The 20,408-nt window shown below is 40.7% G+C and overlaps 1 protein-coding gene across 5 annotated transcripts; it reads right to left on the bottom strand.

Annotated features, from left to right (window-relative positions):
• Positions 1–1,772: 1,772 nt before the first annotated feature.
• On the bottom strand, positions 1,773–19,649 carry LOC110535813 (RING finger and CHY zinc finger domain-containing protein 1). Of its 5 annotated transcripts, none has more exons than XM_021621118.2 (16): positions 19,498–19,649; positions 18,520–18,639; positions 18,300–18,415; positions 15,569–15,647; positions 15,410–15,454; positions 15,172–15,230; positions 14,953–14,982; positions 14,677–14,797; positions 6,914–7,033; positions 6,694–6,809; positions 3,963–4,041; positions 3,804–3,848; positions 3,566–3,624; positions 3,347–3,376; positions 3,071–3,191; positions 1,773–2,821 (listed from the first exon to the last, which is right to left on the bottom strand). In XM_021621118.2, exons 1-16 carry the CDS (start codon positions 19,582–19,584, stop codon positions 2,645–2,647), a joined length of 1,404 nt encoding a protein of 467 aa, XP_021476793.2. In that variant the 5' UTR covers positions 19,585–19,649; the 3' UTR covers positions 1,773–2,644. The 5 variants fall into 5 exon arrangements, with proteins under 5 accessions (XP_021476793.2, XP_021476794.2, XP_036791531.1 ...); XM_021621119.2 differs by lacking the exon at positions 19,498–19,649 and adding an exon at positions 18,915–19,474 and having other exon boundaries at positions 2,562–2,821; XM_036935636.1 differs by lacking the exons at positions 14,677–14,797; positions 14,953–14,982; positions 15,172–15,230; ... (3 more) ...; positions 18,520–18,639; positions 19,498–19,649 and adding an exon at positions 7,892–8,043 and having other exon boundaries at positions 2,562–2,821.
• Positions 19,650–20,408: the final 759 nt, after the last annotated feature.

Below are 20,408 nucleotides of genomic sequence, written 5' to 3'. Positions count from 1 at the left end.
CTCTACCCGTAGATTTTGCAGTGACGTAGTGTCCCCATGAGCGACAGAACACTGAGCCAATCACGGCATAACTAGAGAACATTACCAACCCCTACGCTATGTATTTTCTGCTGGCTGCCCCACCACCAGAGAAAGCAGGCTGAAACACCTGCATTTTGAAGCTGCCTTAATAGAGACCATGTTTGTATGCAGCTTCATTAACTCACTGATTTGATTTTTTAAAATTGTTTGCAAACTGATGTGTGACTCATATTAATGCCAAAATAACATGCAAATCAGGTTAAACACTTGAAAAAAGTTGTTTTATTTATAGCTAAACAGGTGGGGCTCTGAATGACGAGTCGACACTGGCTATACATTAAATCAGCGATCACAGTGATCACTAGCTCACCCGACCTGTTGATTGACAGTTTGTTGGTCCAATCAGAGGGAAGTGTGCGTTTCACTAGCTAATCTGTTAAACGTTTTTGCTAGTGCGAGGTTACTGTCTTCTGTGCCACAAAATGAGTGACAAAGCGTTACAAAACCTGGCTAGATAATTTCTATTCATCATTCTCAAATTCAAGTCAAGTCATGTCATTTTATTTTATGTCATGTCCCATGTTATCAAATTTGTGACTCAAGTCAGACTCGAGTCCAAGTCATGTGGCTCGAGTCCACCAATCTGCAGCTGTGTACATTGCCCCTCAAGCTGACACCAAGGAGACTGAAAATATTTGGCATAGGTCCTCAGATCCTCAAAAAGTTCTACAACTGCACAATCGAAAGAATCCTGACTGGTTGAATCACTGCCTGGTATGGCAACTGCTCGGCCTCCGACCGCAAGGCACTACAGAGGGTAGTGCGTACGGCCCAGTACATTACCGGGGCCAAGCTTCCTGCCACCCAGGACCTCTATAGCAGGCGGTGTCAGAGGAAGGCCCTACAAATTGCCATGGGTGTTCCTAATTTGACACTAAGTGTACATGGGGCAGCAGTCTCTAAGGTGCCAAGCAGAATACCGGCGGTGGCCAGCTAGTGATGGCAATTCAACAGTCCGATGGCCTGGAGATAGAAGCCGTTTTTCCAGTCTCTCGGACCCGGCTTTGATACACCTGTACTGTCTCCGTCTGCTAGATTATTGCAGGGTGAACAGGCCGTGGCTTGCATGACTGAGGTTGTAGATCATTTTCTTGGCCTTAATGACACCGGGTGCTGTAGATGTCCTGGAGGGCAGGCATTGTGTCCTTACTGTTTTGTATACTCTGTCTGTGTGCGCGTAGAACATTTTAAAAATTAAGAAACTATTGAATGAGTAGGTGTGTCCAAAATTGACTGATACTGTATGTATGTACAGTTGAAGGCAGGCCTTGAAATACATCCACAGGTACACCTCCAATTGACTCAAATTATGTCAATTAGCCTATCAGAAGCTTCTAAAGCCATGACATAATTTTCTGGTATTTTCCAAGCTGTTTAAAGGCACAGTCAACTTAGTGTATGTAAACTTCTGACCCACTGGAATTGTGAAACACTGAATTAGTGAAGTAATGTCTAAACAATTGTTGGAAAAATTATGTCATGCACAAAGTAGATGTCCTAAACGACTTTCCAAAACTATAGTTAACAAGAAATTTGTGGAGTGGTTGAAAGACGAGTTTTAATGACTCCAACCTAAGTGTATGTAAACTTCCGACTTCAACTATATTTTTCACAGAATGTTCATTGCAGTTTTTGTAAAGAACACTTTCCAGCTACTATTATCTTATTTATTTCAAAATTACTGTGATGCAAATCTTAAATAACATTATTCAGAACAATCATGGTATTTATTAGTCTTTACAGTAAATGTCACCATCCCAAAACCTGCATCAATGAATGACACCAAAGGCAATACATATGCAATATTTTCACTATTTCTCTCATATTTGAGTGACAATACTAACAATATGAGCTAAGCAGGGAGTGAGATAGTTGCCAACAGCCATTGTCTAACTGTAGTAATTATTCAATAATTTACATACATGTTACTCATGATAATCCACTCTAATCAAAATTCAACTCAAACATGGAATGAACACAATTTGATGTTGAACCGTATCTAAACTATTTCAAATACCTGAGTTTTGCAAATAGACATTGAAATCCATTACCATTGTAAAAATGTCAGTCTGAAGCATTTACATAGGTTTTTAGAAACGCAAAGCCAGTCAAACATTGCAGTGCTTTACAAACTCCTCACATAACAGCATTCTTCACCCCAACAAAAATCTAAATCATTTGGTGAAAGCATTAATGACAGAAATTAATCCATTCCAACTTGGGACAAAATGGGAAATAAATTGTGTGGCTGACTATATTTAATTCCTCATTCACAATTCTCTTATGCTGGCTTTTATCTGAGAAACAAATGGATCAATAGCCATGTAATAACAGAAATTCAACCCCAAAACTGCTGTACAACACACTAGGAGAGGGATCCAAGTTTACTGCCCTGAGGTCCTGGCACCAGGTTCTGGAACCCAGGCACGACTACCTGTACTCTTGGCAGAGCAATGTGGGAAAGAGGTGGATAGTGTAGTTAAGTCTGCGTAGACTGGGGAAGTAATGTGGAGCATAGAGAACTAGGGGGTGGAGTCCCAATGTAATTCAAATTATACATATTCTATGGTTCTGGCAATGGGGACTGGGGCTGCTGCTCTGGCTCCTGGGGCTGTGGTTCCCGGGACTGCCGTATCAGTCCCCCATTCTGTGCTGTGTTGTAGGACCCACAACCACTGCACTTCATTCCCAGAACATGGAAAGGCACCATGCAGTGGGTTTGGCAGTCATTACATATGATCTACAGGTCAGGGAGAAGGAGAGACCGACCAAACCATGTCATGAGGCAGAAATTGTGCTCAATACTGAAACTTAAAAATAAGTTTAAATATCCCTTGAATATAAGCCTAAAGTGAGTCATAAAATAAAGCCAAAGTAAATCTATACCAGATCAGTGTAGTTACAGTACCCCAAAACACAAGGGACCACAAGAATTGAGGTCATCATGTTTTGCTTTTTAAAGTTCCATTTCACATTCAAAGTGTCATACCTTCACAGTGGCATCCTGGTATTCAGTGGGCATGGGTGACTGAGATATCTCCTTGTCCATCTGCTCCCAGTTGTGCTCCATATTCCAAGCAGAGTGCATACAGAGTGGGCATCGATACGCACTGAAGAGGACATATAGAGGACATATTCCTGGTCACGCAGATCGTCATTGCTTATATGAATATCATGCAGATGACATGATTGATAAGATAATGACAGTAATTAGGATAAATACATCATAACTAGAACAATATTTGAAAAGGACAATGGACCTTACCCTGTTTGGACCATGTCATCAAAGCATGTTCTGAAAAACAAAAGAAGCAGTGAACATTCTAAAAATGGTTTCTGATACCAGAAGACAAGAGTAAGACTCCAGTATTGCAACTTCTGTATCATCCATCAGATTAACAGTGGCATCAATACAAACTTGTGTAGGTCCTATAGGCTAATGACAAAGGTTTTGAGAGTATCTATCATAAGGAAAAGGTCATACTTGTGTAGAAGATGGCCACATGGAAGAATTTGGGCTCCTATTCTGGATGTGTGGATATCCTTAGTTAGAGAGAAGACACAAACATTATATATCTATGATAAACCATTAGAGGAGAAGTACTGGTGAAATTGTCAAATACAGGCTGTGTGAATTTCTATGTTACACAATTGTATGCTAAATTACATTAAAGTGAAATGCACAGCAATCGTGTTACTGATCTTACTATTCACTAACTTACCTCCATACACACTGGGCAGTTCTGTCTTGAAACATTTTCAACACACTGAAACAAAACAGGCTATTACCAATAAATCAAGTGAAAGACAAGAGCCATGGCATTAGCAGTATTGCATTGACAATTCCCACACAAGCAACAGATATAATAAGGGCCAATCACCTTGTGATTTCCTCTTAGATCTCCTGCTAAACAGAGATTGCACTTCTCACAGTGGAAGTATTTCTCCCTTGGTCCGATCCTGCAGGAGTACAAAACATAACTAACTGTACAGTCATGGCCAAAAGTTTTGAGAATGACACAAATATTCATTTTCACAAAGTCTGCTGTCTCTGTCTTTAGATATTTGTCAGATGTTACTGTGGAATACTGAAGTATAAGTACAAGCATTTCATAAGTGTCAAAGGCTTTAAAATTGACAATTACATGAAGTTGATGCAAAGAGTCAATATTTGCAGTATTGACCCTTCTTTTTCAAGATCTCTGCAATCCGCCCTGGCATGCTGTCAATTAACTTCTGGTTCACATCCTGACTGATGGCAGCCCATTCTTGCATAATCAATGCTTGGAGCTTGTCAGAATTTGTGGGGTTCTGTTTGTCCACCCGCCTCTTGAGGATTGACCACAAGTTCTCAATGGGATTAAGGTCTGGGGAGTTTCCTGGCCACGGACTCAAAATATTTGTGTTTTGTTCCCCGAGCCACTTAGTTATCACTTTTGCCTTATGGCAAGATGCTCCATCATGCTGGAAAAGGCATTGTTCGTCACTAAACTGTTCCTGGATGGTTGGGAGAGTTGCTCTCTGAGGATGTGTTGGTACCATTCTTTATTCATGGCTGTGTTCTTAGGCAAAATTGTGAGTGAGCCCACTCCCTTGGCTGAGAAGCAACCCCACACATGAATGGTCTCAGGATGCTTTACTGTTGGCATGACACAGGACTGATGGTAGCGCTCACCTTGTCTTCTCCGGACAAGTTTTTTTCCAGATGCCCCAAACAATCGAAAGGGGATTCATCAGAGAAAATTACTTTACCCCAGTCCTCAGCAGTCCAATCCCTGTACCTTTTTGCAGAATATCAGTCTGTCCCTGATGTTTTTCCTGGAGAGAAGTGGCTTCTTTGCTGCCCTTCTTGACACCAGGCCATCCTCCAAAAGACTTCGCTCACTGTGTGTTCAGAGGCACTCACACCTGCCTGCTGCCATTCCCGAGCAAGCTCTGTACTGGTGCTGCCTCGATCCCGCAACTGAATCAACTTTAGGAGACAGTCCTGGCACTTGCTGGACTTTCTTGGGCACCCTGAAGCCTTCTTCACAACAATTGAACCACTCTCCTTGAAATTCTTGGTGATCCGATAAATGGTTGATCTTACTGGCAGCAATATCCTTGCCTGTGAAGCCCTTTTTGTGCAAATCAATGATGACAGCACGTGCTTCCTTGCAGGTAACCATGGTTGACAGAGGAAGAACAATGATTCCAAGCACCATCCTCCTTTTGAAGCTTCCAGTCTGTTATTCAAACTCAATCAGCATGACAGAGTGATCTCCAGCCTTGTCCTCGTCAACACTAACACCTGTGTTAACTTCTTTGGGAATGGGGGGCAGTATTGAGTAGCTTGGATGAATAAGTTGTCCAGAGTAAACTGCCTGTTACTCAGGCCCAGAAGCTAGATCATGCATATAATTAGTAGATTTGGATAGACAACTCTAAAGTTTCCAAAACTGTTAAAATAATGTCAGAGTATAACAGAATTCATATGGCAGGCAAAAACCTGAGAAAAATCCAACCAGGAAGTGGGAAATCTGAGGCTTGTAGTTTTTCAAGTGATTGCCTATCCAATATCCATTGTAAATGGGGTCAGATTGCACTTCCTAAGGCTTCCAGTATTTAGAAAGTTGTTTCAGGCTTCTATTGTCAAAGGGGAGCGAATAAGAGCTGTTTCAACAAGTGGTCAGGCTGAAAGCCTTTAGTTTAGTCTCGCATGTGGCCGTGAGCACGCGGGTCATTCCCTTTCCTTTCTAATGACAACGGAATTGTCCGGTTGGAATATTATTGAAGATTTATGATAAAAACATCCTAAAGATTGATTATATACATCGTTTGACATGTTTCTACGAACTTTAATGGAACTTTTTTGACTTTTGTCTGGACTTAGTGCCCGCGATTTGTGCATTTGGATTAGTGAACTAAACGCGCAAACAAAAAGGAGGTATTTGGACATAAAGATGGACTTTATCGAACAAAAACAAACATTTATTGTGGAACTGGGATTCTTGGGAGTGCATTCCGATGAAGATCAAAGGTAAGTTAATATTTATAACGCTATTTCTGACTTTTGTTGACTCCACAACTTGGCGGGTATCTGTATGGCTTGTTTTGGTGGCTGAGCGCTGTACTCAGATTATGGTGTGGTGTGCTTTCGCCGTAAAGCTTTTTTGAAATCTGACATAGCGGTTGTATTAAGGAGAAGTTTCTTTAACAAGACAATCACTGACATGATGCCAACTGGTCCTTTTGTGGCAGGGCCGAAATGCAGTGGAAATGTTTTTTGGGGGATTCAGTTAATTTGCTTGGCAAAGAGGGACTTTGCAATTAATTGCAATTCATCTGATCACTCTTCATAACATTCTGGAGTATATGCAAATTGACATCATACAAACTGAGGCAGCAAACTTTGAAAATTAATATTTGTGTCATTCTCAAAACTTTTGGCCATGACTGTACATAGTGGCTAAGCTATTCATGTGTTTTAAGACACCAATATGCAAATAAAATTAACATCTAAAACATGCTGGTGGCCAGCAGCTGGCCAAACATATCAGCTGATGAATATGGGTGAGCTATATATGAGAATGTTAGTTGTAACACAAAGTCAAACAGGGGAGAGTTACTCACCTGCAAATTCCACAGGGCTGACAGTGATACTGCTTCTTGTCTTTATCAAACAGGTGACAAATATCACAGTAATATTCCCCAAAGGTCACATTACACTCCACGCAAGTTTGTTGTGCCTGAAAGAAAAATGAAATAAACAAATAATGGGACCATATTGATATATTGAATGAACAGTACGGATGGGACTCAGTGAGAGACAACAGTTCCCCTTTAAAATTACCTGTTGTACTGTTGTGCAGACTGAGCACTGCACTTCTTTGACCAGGAAGCGGTCCATTTGATGGTCCTCTTCAGCGTCATGGCACAGGCGACAAACGTATGCTTTACCACAACACGGAGCCTGAGGGATATAACCAAGTTTGGAACGTGTTTAATTAAACAAACCAACACATTAATTTGTTGGTGTCAAGAAACTTGGTGGAAGGCACAGTGATGCCAAAACGGCGATTTACCCAATCAATTACTGGGAGTTTACGTCTCTATTTTTATAGTTTCTTCGCCGTTTGTCAGCACCTCCACACAAAATAATTTTTCTGGATGCGCGCCAGTTCATGTTTTCTATTCTAAGAACCTTGATGTTAATAACTTTGCGAGGGTAACCAGGCCCAGGCTTACCTCTCTATTCATGATGAAAGATTGAACTCTGACATGAACTTCCTTAGCTCGCTAGCTAGCTGACAACCATTTTCCACGGTGACAAGCCGATAGCTACTCAGATATCAATGGATTAATATACGAATGACACCAAGCGAACAACTGCTAGATGAATGTAAAATATATATACAATTTGAATTTAGCTAGCTAACTTTGGCTGACAAACAATTTAACGCCGGTGACAAGCCGCGATAGCTAGCTAGTATACTATACGAATGACACCAAGCAAACAACTGCTCCATTAATGTAAAATATAGATACAACATTTCCAACTACACCAATTTCTTTGTTAAATACATTTCTTGATGGGTTGCCAAACAAGGGTTTTCATTTTATCTGACATATGTAAATCCATCTCCCGTTCAGATGGTAAATTAAGATAGCAAGCTAACGCATTAGTTGGCTAAGTTAATAACAGGTATTTTAAGAGCAAAACACGTTAGCTACACAAAGCAGCATACGTGAACATAAATAAGGCAATCAATAACATATGTGTCTTAATATCTGGTAGAATTAACACTTGCTCATAAAAACTATTTCTCACTTTCAACAAACAACGGCGCACGTAATGTTCACATCCAACTAGAGAAGCCATTCTTCGTCTATGGTATTTTTGGCGGTCCGCAAACATACGTTAAAGTCGCATGTCGCTCCCTACTGTGTGGGGTGAAAACTGGGGAACTTCAGGCAGAAGAAGACGGGAAAATAGAGAAAGCGTAAAAAAAATAATTTAAAAAAGTTAAACGTACTGATATTACCCCCCCCCCCAAATGTTTTTTCAACGTACTCCTTTATTCAGATTCAAAGGTCTACTCCAATCTCTATAGGCTCTGGGGCCTGAAAGGAAAGCGCATCTTCCCTTCAATGCTTCCAGTGGTGGAAAAAGTACCCAACTGTCATACTTTAGTAAATGTAAAGATACCTTACTAGAAAATGACTTAAAAAAAAGTAAAAGCCTCCCAGTAAAAGTCTGAAAGTATTTGGTTTTAAATATACTTAAGTATCAAAAGTAAATGTAATTGCATAAATATACTTAAGCATCAAAAGTAAAAAAATATTTCAAATAGCTTATATTAAGCAAACCTGACAACACAATTTTCTTTTTTAAATTCTATTTACTGATAGCCAGGGGTACAACATGCAGACTTTCTTTACAAACAAAGCATTTGGGTTTAGTGAGTCCTCCAGATCAGAGGCAGTAGGGATGACCAGCGATGTTCTCTTGATAAGTGCATGAAATGGACCATTTTCCTGTCTTGATACACATTCAAAATGTAACGAATACTTTTGGGTGTCAAGGAAAATATATAGAATAAAACAGATATTATTGTCTTTAGGAATGTAGTGAAGTAAAAGTAAAAGTAGCCATACATTTTTTAAAGTAAAATACAGATATATATAAAAAAAATGACTTAAGTAGTATACTTTTATTTATTTATTTATTTCACCTTTATTTTACCAGGTAGGCTAGTTGAGAACAAGTTCTCATTTACAACTGCGACCTGGCCAAGATAAAGCAAAGCAGTGCGACACAAACAACAACACAGAGTTACACATGGAATAAACAAGCGTACAGTCAATAACACAATAGGAAAATAATAAAGTATATATACAGTGTGTGCAAATGGAGTAAGGAGGTAAGGCAATAAATAGGCCATAGTAGCAAGTAATTAAAATTTAGCAAATTAACACTGGAGTGATAGATGTGCAGATGATGATGTGCAAGCATCCCCAGCCGCGCTCTCAGAGCATGCGCAGACCAGCTGGCTGGTGTGTTTACGGACATATTCAATCAATCCCTATCCCAGTCCGTTGTTCCCACATGCTTCAAGAGGGCCACCATTGTTCCTGTTCCCAAGAAAGCTAAGGTAACTGAGCTAAACCACTACCGCCCCGTAGCACTCACTTCCGTCATCATGAAGTGCTTTGAGAGACTAGTCAAGGACCATATCACCTCCACCCTACCTGACACCCTAGACCCACTCCAATTTGCTTACCGCCCAAATAGGTCCACAGACGATGCAATCTCAACCACACTGCACACTGCCCTAATCCATCTGGACAAGAGGAATACCTATGTGAGAATGCTGTTCATCGACTACAGCTCGGCATTTAACACCATAGTGCCCTCCAAGCTCGTCATCAAGCTCGAGACTCTCGGTCTCGACCCCGCCCTGTGCAACTGGGTACTGGACTTCCTGAAAGGCCGCCCCCACGTGGTGAGGGTAGGCAACAACATCTCCACCCCGCTGATCCTCAACACTGGGGCCCCACAAGGGTGCGTTCTGAGCCCTCTCCTGTACTCCCTGTTCACCCACGACTGCGTGGCCACGCACGCCTCCAACTCAATCATCAAGTTTGCGGACGACACAACAGTGGTAGGCTTGATTACCAACAACGACGAGACGGCCTACAGGGAGGAGGTGAGGGTCCTCGGAGTGTGGTGTCAGGAAAATAACCTCACACTCAACGTCAACAAAACTAAGGAGATGATTGTGGACTTCAGGAAACAGCAGAGGGAACACCCCCCTATCCACATCGATGGAACAGTAGTGGAGAGGGTAGTAAGTTTTAAGTTCCTCGGCGTACACATCACAGACAAACTGAATTGGTCCACCCACACAGACAGCATCGTGAAGAAGGCGCAGCAGCGCCTCTTCAACCTCAGGAGGCTGAAGAAATTTGGCTTGTCACCAAAAGCACTCACAAACTTCTACAGATGCACAATTGAGAGCATCCTGTCGGGCTGTATCACCGCCTGGTACGGCAACTGCTCCGCCCACAACCGTAAGGCTCTCCAGAGGGTAGTGAGGTCTGCACAACGCATCACCGGGGGCAAACTACCTGCCCTCCAGGACACCTACACCACCCGATGTCACAGGAAGGCCATAAAGATCATCAAGGACAACAACCACCCGAGCCACTGCCTGTTCACCCCGCTATCATCCAGAAGGCGAGGTCAGTACAGGTGCATCAAAGCTGGGACCGAGAGACTGAAAAACAGCTTCTATCTCAAGGCCATCAGACTGTTAAACAGCCACTAACATTGAGTGGCTGCTGCCAACACACTGACTCAACTCCAGCCACTTTAATAATGGGAATTGATGGGAAATTATGTAAAATATATCACTAGCCACTTTAAACAATGCTACCTAATATAATGTTTACATACCCTACATTATTCATCTCATATGTATACGTATATACTGTACTCTATATCATCTACTGCATCTTTATGTAATACATGTATCACTAGCCACTTTAACTATGCCACTTTGTTTACATACTCATCTCATATGTATATACTGTACTCAATACCATCTACTGTATCTTGCCTATGCCGCTCTGTACCATCACTCATTCATATATCTTTATGTACATATTCTTTATCCCCTTACACTTGTGTCTATAAGGTAGCAGTTTTGGAATTGTTAGCTAGATTGGTTATTACTGCATTGTCGGAACTAGAAGCACAAGCATTTCGCTACACTCGCATTAACATCTGCTAACCATGTGTATGTGACAAATAAAATTTGATTTGATTTGAAGTAGAAATACTGATGTGGAGAAAAGTAAATAAAAACAATATGGGGATGAGGTAGGTAGATTGAATGGGCTATTTACAGATGGGCTATATACAGCTGCAGCGATTGGTTAGCTGCTCGGGTAGCTGATGTTAAGGTTAGTGAGGGAGATATATGTCTCCAACTTCAGTGATTTTTGCAATTCATTCCAGTCATTGGCAGCAGAGAATTGGAAGGAAAGGCGGCCAAAGGAGGTGTTGGCTTTGGGGATGACCAGTGAGATATACCTGCTGGAGCGTGTGCTACAGGTGGGTGTTGTTATCGTGACCAGTGAGCTGAGATAAGGCGGAGCTTTACCTAGCAAAGACTTATAGATGACCTGGAGCCAGTGGGTCTGGCGACGAATATGTAGAGAGGGCCAGCTGATTAGAGCATACAGGTCGCAGTGGTGGGTGGTATATGGGGCTTTGGTGACAAAAATGGATGGCACTGTGATAGACTGCATCCAATTTGCTGAGTCGAGTGTTGGAGGCTATTTTGTAAATGACATCGCCAAAGTCGAGGATCAGTAGGATAGTCAGTTTTACGAGGGTATGTTTGGCGGCGTGAGCGAAAGAGGCTTTGTTGCAGAATAGAAAGCTGATTCTAGATTTAATTTTGGATTGGATATGTTTAATATGAGTCTGGAAGGAGAGTTTACAGTCTAGCGAGACACCTAGGTATTTGTAGTTGTCCACATATTTTAAGTCAGAACCGTCCAGAGTAGTGATACTAGCCGGGCGGGCAGTGAGCGGTTGAAAAGCATGCATTTAGTTTTACTAGCGTTTAAGAGCAGTTGGAGGCCACAGAAGGAGTGTTGTATGGTATTGAAGCTTGTTTGGAGGTTTGTTAACACAGTGTCCAAAGAAGGGCCAGATGTATACAGAATGGTGTCGTCTGAGCAGAGGTGGAACTTCCATAGTCTCAGGCAAGGAAAGGGTGCAATGTATGAATTTATGGTTGATCAGAATCGTCGTTATAATTATTGGCCAGAGAATTAAGTAAAACTACAAGTCCAAATCCCAATCTGCTCCATGGTTAATTTAGGGAAGGGCCTATTTTAGCTAGCTAGTTAGCTACACACTGGAGGACAACAACACAACAATTTTAGTTTTTTCTATCAATGACATTTGGCTTTTGATGTGATTGGTGTGAAGCGAAATCCAAACTAGCTTCCCTTGACACTTTTTTTTGGTGCACAAGGACCATTCACAGTTGAGCTCACCCAGTTTAGCTCAACGCGGATTGGCTATTATTTTATTTTTTAAATGATCAAGGAAGGCCAAATGTTCGCTGGCTTCCCTTGCATTCAATGTCATGGGCGGCAAAAATATTATACTCTTTTTGACCAGACAGCATCAGATAGATTGGCTACACATACAGAGACAGAGGTGTGCCGTTTTGCTCGCTCCGATTGTTTCTCCAGTGAGATACATTCAGCCTCTTGAACATTGAAGGAAAATTATGAAACACAGAGAGACGAAAGATAAATTATTTTATATGTTTAAAAAACAAATTCCTTGGTACATTTTTTGGGATATGAACGCAGCCATGACCATGCCAACACAGACGTGCCAAGCGGTGGAATGAGGGAACTGCTTGTCAAGGGTAGAATGGGGAAAATATATGTTGAACATTTGTGAAATTGTGAGAGTAGGCCTAATAATTATAGCATTTTTCAATTGAATTTTGTTTCCATTGTTAATTCAAGCAACATATCTTGACAAGCTATATATAATTTGACCACATCAGTGTATTTGTTACAATAATAATCCATATAAAGTAATTTGTTAAATTAGAGGCACGTGTTAAAGTGAAAGCATTGTTGAAATACTATAAAAGACCATGGGAAATCGAATAAGAGATGGCTGATCTTGCACTGTTGGAAGATTTGACATGTGCTACATTTCACAGAGAGCACGGTTTTCGAAACCTGTGGGACTTTTTGCAGAAAGTACAGATTGGTTTTGAGAAACGATATCTGATAAACCAATCTTATAGGTTCTTTGCGAGGAAAATATTTAGTTTTCTTAGCTTTTTTTTTTTTTTGTATTTCATGCTACAGCGTTGCATATTCTTCACAGGCTTTAAAGGGATGATTTTGGGGCGTTTTGAAATTCAAATAAACAAGGTCGTGCACAAGCTGAGGCTAAGAACAATTGGTATTTATCGATTTGAACGGTCATCCAACACGGAATTCCAACTCAGGAACCCGGGCCTCTTTCTTGAGCTCCGACTTTTCCGACCTGAAGATCACCGGCGTCATGATTTGACAAACATGCATCTAATTTAACAAATTACGGTGCTTTTTATGGATTATCATCGTAACAAATGCACTGATGTGGTCAAATTATGATACAGTATAGTTAGCCTGTCAATATATGTTGCATGAATTCACAATGGAAATACAATGAAATAGAAAAATGATGTAATTATTCATCTCAGAATGTCACACATTTTCCCCATTCTATGATTGGCAAGCGGTTCCCTTATTCCGCCAGTTGGCATTGTGTGTACGCATCGGTTATGACTGTGCATAAATTTATGAACACAAGCAAACGTTCATATTGATAAATCTCACACATTGCATTGAAATGATTCCACGCATGGTTTACACACAGATTTGTGCCTACGCATAATTGATAAACGAGGCCCCTAGAGATCCAAAAACCTTTCCACAGCATTCACAATTACGGCAAGTTTCTTCAATTTCTTGTTAGTTTGACTTGTACGATTTATCACCAAAATCCACATTCTTCACTATCAGTACTGCAGAATCCCTCAACTCACGAACAACACTTTCTGCCTGTTGCGGGCATCCATTACCATTCCTTCCGCTATTTGCACTACCTCTGCATAGGAGAGCTGATGGACTGTCCAGATTCTTGCTACTTCGACCTCCTTCATTCACCATTACAGGACATTCCTGGAACTCGAGAACGTGGTTCCCATCACATTAGCAGCATTGTGTATCCACTGACTCTTCCACAACATATTTATTCCTTCTGCACACACTTGCCATGTGGCCAAACTTTTTACATTTAAGAAACTGCAACGGTCTGTTCACATAAGCTCTCACTGCATATCTCATATACCCCAGCTTGATCAAATAACAATAGCACCGATAGCCTTTCCTCTTTCCTTCCATTCACAATACAGTTCAATCGACGTGCATCAACTACTCCTGGTACGCAGTGCTTTAGCGCAGATGGCAGCGTGTATGACGTCATGTGGGTGAGCGGTTTGCTTATGTCAACGTTGTGACCAGAGTTCCCCATGTTGGCGGTGAGGTGAACGGACAATGAACACAATTGGATTTTTATCAATCCTGTCATGCCATTTATCTGCCGCCATCACCTCATGTTTTAGTATGATGATGCACGGCCACATGGTGCAAGGATCTGTACAAGTTTGGGATGCTTTGGATTGACATGTACAACAGCCTGTTCCAGTTTCTGCCATTATCCAGCAACTTCGCATAGCCATTGAAGAGGGTTTGGCAGTCATTACATATGATCTACAGGTCAGGGAGAAGGAGAGACCGACCAAACCATGTCATGAGGCAGAAATTGTGCTCAATACTGAAACTTAAAAATAAGTTTAAATATCCCTTGAATATAAGCCTAAAGTGAGTCATAAAATAAAGCCAAAGTAAATCTATACCAGATCAGTGTAGTTACAGTACCCCAAAACACAAGGGACCACAAGAATTGAGGTCATCATGTTTTGCTTTTTAAAGTTCCATTTCACATTCAAAGTGTCATACCTTCACAGTGGCATCCTGGTATTCAGTGGGCATGGGTGACTGAGATATCTCCTTGTCCATCTGCTCCCAGTTGTGCTCCATATTCCAAGCAGAGTGCATACAGAGTGGGCATCGATACGCACTGAAGAGGACATATAGAGGACATATTCCTGGTCACGCAGATCGTCATTGCTTATATGAATATCATGCAGATGACATGATTGATAAGATAATGACAGTAATTAGGATAAATACATCATAACTAGAACAATATTTGAAAAGGACAATGGACCTTACCCTGTTTGGACCATGTCATCAAAGCATGTTCTGAAAAACAAAAGAAGCAGTGAACATTCTAAAAATGGTTTCTGATACCAGAAGACAAGAGTAAGACTCCAGTATTGCAACTTCTGTATCATCCATCAGATTAACAGTGGCATCAATACAAACTTGTGTAGGTCCTATAGGCTAATGACAAAGGTTTTGAGAGTATCTATCATAAGGAAAAGGTCATACTTGTGTAGAAGATGGCCACATGGAAGAATTTGGGCTCCTATTCTGGATGTGTGGATATCCTTAGTTAGAGAGAAGACACAAACATTATATATCTATGATAAACCATTAGAGGAGAAGTACTGGTGAAATTGTCAAATACAGGCTGTGTGAATTTCTATGTTACACAATTGTATGCTAAATTACATTAAAGTGAAATGCACAGCAATCGTGTTACTGATCTTACTATTCACTAACTTACCTCCATACACACTGGGCAGTTCTGTCTTGAAACATTTTCAACACACTGAAACAAAACAGGCTATTACCAATAAATCAAGTGAAAGACAAGAGCCATGGCATTAGCAGTATTGCATTGACAATTCCCACACAAGCAACAGATATAATAAGGGCCAATCACCTTGTGATTTCCTCTTAGATCTCCTGCTAAACAGAGATTGCACTTCTCACAGTGGAAGTATTTCTCCCTTGGTCCGATCCTGCAGGAGTACAAAACATAACTAACTGTACAGTCATGGCCAAAAGTTTTGAGAATGACACAAATATTCATTTTCACAAAGTCTGCTGTCTCTGTCTTTAGATATTTGTCAGATGTTACTGTGGAATACTGAAGTATAAGTACAAGCATTTCATAAGTGTCAAAGGCTTTAAAATTGACAATTACATGAAGTTGATGCAAAGAGTCAATATTTGCAGTATTGACCCTTCTTTTTCAAGATCTCTGCAATCCGCCCTGGCATGCTGTCAATTAACTTCTGGTTCACATCCTGACTGATGGCAGCCCATTCTTGCATAATCAATGCTTGGAGCTTGTCAGAATTTGTGGGGTTCTGTTTGTCCACCCGCCTCTTGAGGATTGACCACAAGTTCTCAATGGGATTAAGGTCTGGGGAGTTTCCTGGCCACGGACTCAAAATATTTGTGTTTTGTTCCCCGAGCCACTTAGTTATCACTTTTGCCTTATGGCAAGATGCTCCATCATGCTGGAAAAGGCATTGTTCGTCACTAAACTGTTCCTGGATGGTTGGGAGAGTTGCTCTCTGAGGATGTGTTGGTACCATTCTTTATTCATGGCTGTGTTCTTAGGCAAAATTGTGAGTGAGCCCACTCCCTTGGCTGAGAAGCAACCCCACACATGAATGGTCTCAGGATGCTTTACTGTTGGCATGACACAGGACTGATGGTAGCGCTCACCTTGTCTTCTCCGGACAAGTTTTTTTCCAGATGCCCCAAACAATCGAAAGGGGATTCATCAGAGAAAATTACTTTACCCCAGTCCTCAGCAGTCCAATCCCTGTACCTTTTTGCAGAATATCAGTCTGTCCCTGATGTTTTTCCTGGAGAGAAGTGGCTTCTTTGCTGCCCTTCTTGACACCAGGCCATCCTCCAAAAGACTTCGCTCACTGTGTGTTCAGAGGCACTCACACCTGCCTGCTGCCATTCCCGAGCAAGCTCTGTACTGGTGCTGCCTCGATCCCGCAACTGAATCAACTTTAGGAGACAGTCCTGGCACTTGCTGGACTTTCTTGGGCACCCTGAAGCCTTCTTCACAACAATTGAACCACTCTCCTTGAAATTCTTGGTGATCCGATAAATGGTTGATCTTACTGGCAGCAATATCCTTGCCTGTGAAGCCCTTTTTGTGCAAATCAATGATGACAGCACGTGCTTCCTTGCAGGTAACCATGGTTGACAGAGGAAGAACAATGATTCCAAGCACCATCCTCCTTTTGAAGCTTCCAGTCTGTTATTCAAACTCAATCAGCATGACAGAGTGATCTCCAGCCTTGTCCTCGTCAACACTAACACCTGTGTTAACTTCTTTGGGAATGGGGGGCAGTATTGAGTAGCTTGGATGAATAAGTTGTCCAGAGTAAACTGCCTGTTACTCAGGCCCAGAAGCTAGATCATGCATATAATTAGTAGATTTGGATAGACAACTCTAAAGTTTCCAAAACTGTTAAAATAATGTCAGAGTATAACAGAATTCATATGGCAGGCAAAAACCTGAGAAAAATCCAACCAGGAAGTGGGAAATCTGAGGCTTGTAGTTTTTCAAGTGATTGCCTATCCAATATCCATTGTAAATGGGGTCAGATTGCACTTCCTAAGGCTTCCAGTATTTAGAAAGTTGTTTCAGGCTTCTATTGTCAAAGGGGAGCGAATAAGAGCTGTTTCAACAAGTGGTCAGGCTGAAAGCCTTTAGTTTAGTCTCGCATGTGGCCGTGAGCACGCGGGTCATTCCCTTTCCTTTCTAATGACAACGGAATTGTCCGGTTGGAATATTATTGAAGATTTATGATAAAAACATCCTAAAGATTGATTATATACATCGTTTGACATGTTTCTACGAACTTTAATGGAACTTTTTTGACTTTTGTCTGGACTTAGTGCCCGCGATTTGTGCATTTGGATTAGTGAACTAAACGCGCAAACAAAAAGGAGGTATTTGGACATAAAGATGGACTTTATCGAACAAAAACAAACATTTATTGTGGAACTGGGATTCTTGGGAGTGCATTCCGATGAAGATCAAAGGTAAGTTAATATTTATAACGCTATTTCTGACTTTTGTTGACTCCACAACTTGGCGGGTATCTGTATGGCTTGTTTTGGTGGCTGAGCGCTGTACTCAGATTATGGTGTGGTGTGCTTTCGCCGTAAAGCTTTTTTGAAATCTGACATAGCGGTTGTATTAAGGAGAAGTTTCTTTAACAAGACAATCACTGACATGATGCCAACTGGTCCTTTTGTGGCAGGGCCGAAATGCAGTGGAAATGTTTTTTGGGGGATTCAGTTAATTTGCTTGGCAAAGAGGGACTTTGCAATTAATTGCAATTCATCTGATCACTCTTCATAACATTCTGGAGTATATGCAAATTGACATCATACAAACTGAGGCAGCAAACTTTGAAAATTAATATTTGTGTCATTCTCAAAACTTTTGGCCATGACTGTACATAGTGGCTAAGCTATTCATGTGTTTTAAGACACCAATATGCAAATAAAATTAACATCTAAAACATGCTGGTGGCCAGCAGCTGGCCAAACATATCAGCTGATGAATATGGGTGAGCTATATATGAGAATGTTAGTTGTAACACAAAGTCAAACAGGGGAGAGTTACTCACCTGCAAATTCCACAGGGCTGACAGTGATACTGCTTCTTGTCTTTATCAAACAGGTGACAAATATCACAGTAATATTCCCCAAAGGTCACATTACACTCCACGCAAGTTTGTTGTGCCTGAAAGAAAAATGAAATAAACAAATAATGGGACCATATTGATATATTGAATGAACAGTACGGATGGGACTCAGTGAGAGACAACAGTTCCCCTTTAAAATTACCTGTTGTACTGTTGTGCAGACTGAGCACTGCACTTCTTTGACCAGGAAGCGGTCCATTTGATGGTCCTCTTCAGCGTCATGGCACAGGCGACAAACGTATGCTTTACCACAACACGGAGCCTGAGGGATATAACCAAGTTTGGAACGTGTTTAATTAAACAAACCAACACATTAATTTGTTGGTGTCAAGAAACTTGGTGGAAGGCACAGTGATGCCAAAACGGCGATTTACCCAATCAATTACTGGGAGTTTACGTCTCTATTTTTATAGTTTCTTCGCCGTTTGTCAGCACCTCCACACAAAATAATTTTTCTGGATGCGCGCCAGTTCATGTTTTCTATTCTAAGAACCTTGATGTTAATAACTTTGCGAGGGTAACCAGGCCCAGGCTTACCTCTCTATTCATGATGAAAGATTGAACTCTGACATGAACTTCCTTAGCTCGCTAGCTAGCTGACAACCATTTTCCACGGTGACAAGCCGATAGCTACTCAGATATCAATGGATTAATATACGAATGACACCAAGCGAACAACTGCTAGATGAATGTAAAATATATATACAATTTGAATTTAGCTAGCTAACTTTGGCTGACAAACAATTTAACGCCGGTGACAAGCCGCGATAGCTAGCTAGTATACTATACGAATGACACCAAGCAAACAACTGCTCCATTAATGTAAAATATAGATACAACATTTCCAACTACACCAATTTCTTTGTTAAATACATTTCTTGATGGGTTGCCAAACAAGGGTTTTCATTTTATCTGACATATGTAAATCCATCTCCCGTTCAGATGGTAAATTAAGATAGCAAGCTAACGCATTAGTTGGCTAAGTTAATAACAGGTATTTTAAGAGCAAAACACGTTAGCTACACAAAGCAGCATACGTGAACATAAATAAGGCAATCAATAACATATGTGTCTTAATATCTGGTAGAATTAACACTTGCTCATAAAAACTATTTCTCACTTTCAACAAACAACGGCGCACGTAATGTTCACATCCAACTAGAGAAGCCATTCTTCGTCTATGGTATTTTTGGCGGTCCGCAAACATACGTTAAAGTCGCATGTCGCTCCCTACTGTGTGGGGTGAAAACTGGGGAACTTCAGGCAGAAGAAGACGGGAAAATAGAGAAAGCGTAAAAAAAATAATTTAAAAAAGTTAAACGTACTGATATTACCCCCCCCCCCCAAATGTTTTTTCAACGTACTCCTTTATTCAGATTCAAAGGTCTACTCCAATCTCTATAGGCTCTGGGGCCTGAAAGGAAAGCGCATCTTCCCTTCAATGCTTCCAGTGGTGGAAAAAGTACCCAACTGTCATACTTTAGTAAATGTAAAGATACCTTACTAGAAAATGACTTAAAAAAAAGTAAAAGCCTCCCAGTAAAAGTCTGAAAGTATTTGGTTTTAAATATACTTAAGTATCAAAAGTAAATGTAATTGCATAAATATACTTAAGCATCAAAAGTAAAAAAATATTTCAAATAGCTTATATTAAGCAAACCTGACAACACAATTTTCTTTTTTAAATTCTATTTACTGATAGCCAGGGGTACAACATGCAGACTTTCTTTACAAACAAAGCATTTGGGTTTAGTGAGTCCTCCAGATCAGAGGCAGTAGGGATGACCAGCGATGTTCTCTTGATAAGTGCATGAAATGGACCATTTTCCTGTCTTGATACACATTCAAAATGTAACGAATACTTTTGGGTGTCAAGGAAAATATATAGAATAAAACAGATATTATTGTCTTTAGGAATGTAGTGAAGTAAAAGTAAAAGTAGCCATACATTTTTTAAAGTAAAATACAGATATATATAAAAAAAATGACTTAAGTAGTATACTTTTATTTATTTATTTATTTCACCTTTAT

The sequence above is a fragment of the Oncorhynchus mykiss genome, chromosome 11 (genome assembly GCF_013265735.2).
Source record: "Oncorhynchus mykiss isolate Arlee chromosome 11, USDA_OmykA_1.1, whole genome shotgun sequence".
Taxonomy (NCBI): Eukaryota; Metazoa; Chordata; class Actinopteri; order Salmoniformes; family Salmonidae; genus Oncorhynchus; species Oncorhynchus mykiss.
The sequence above is the reverse complement of the archived record's forward strand: the minus strand, read 5'-3'. Positions and strand labels throughout refer to the sequence as shown.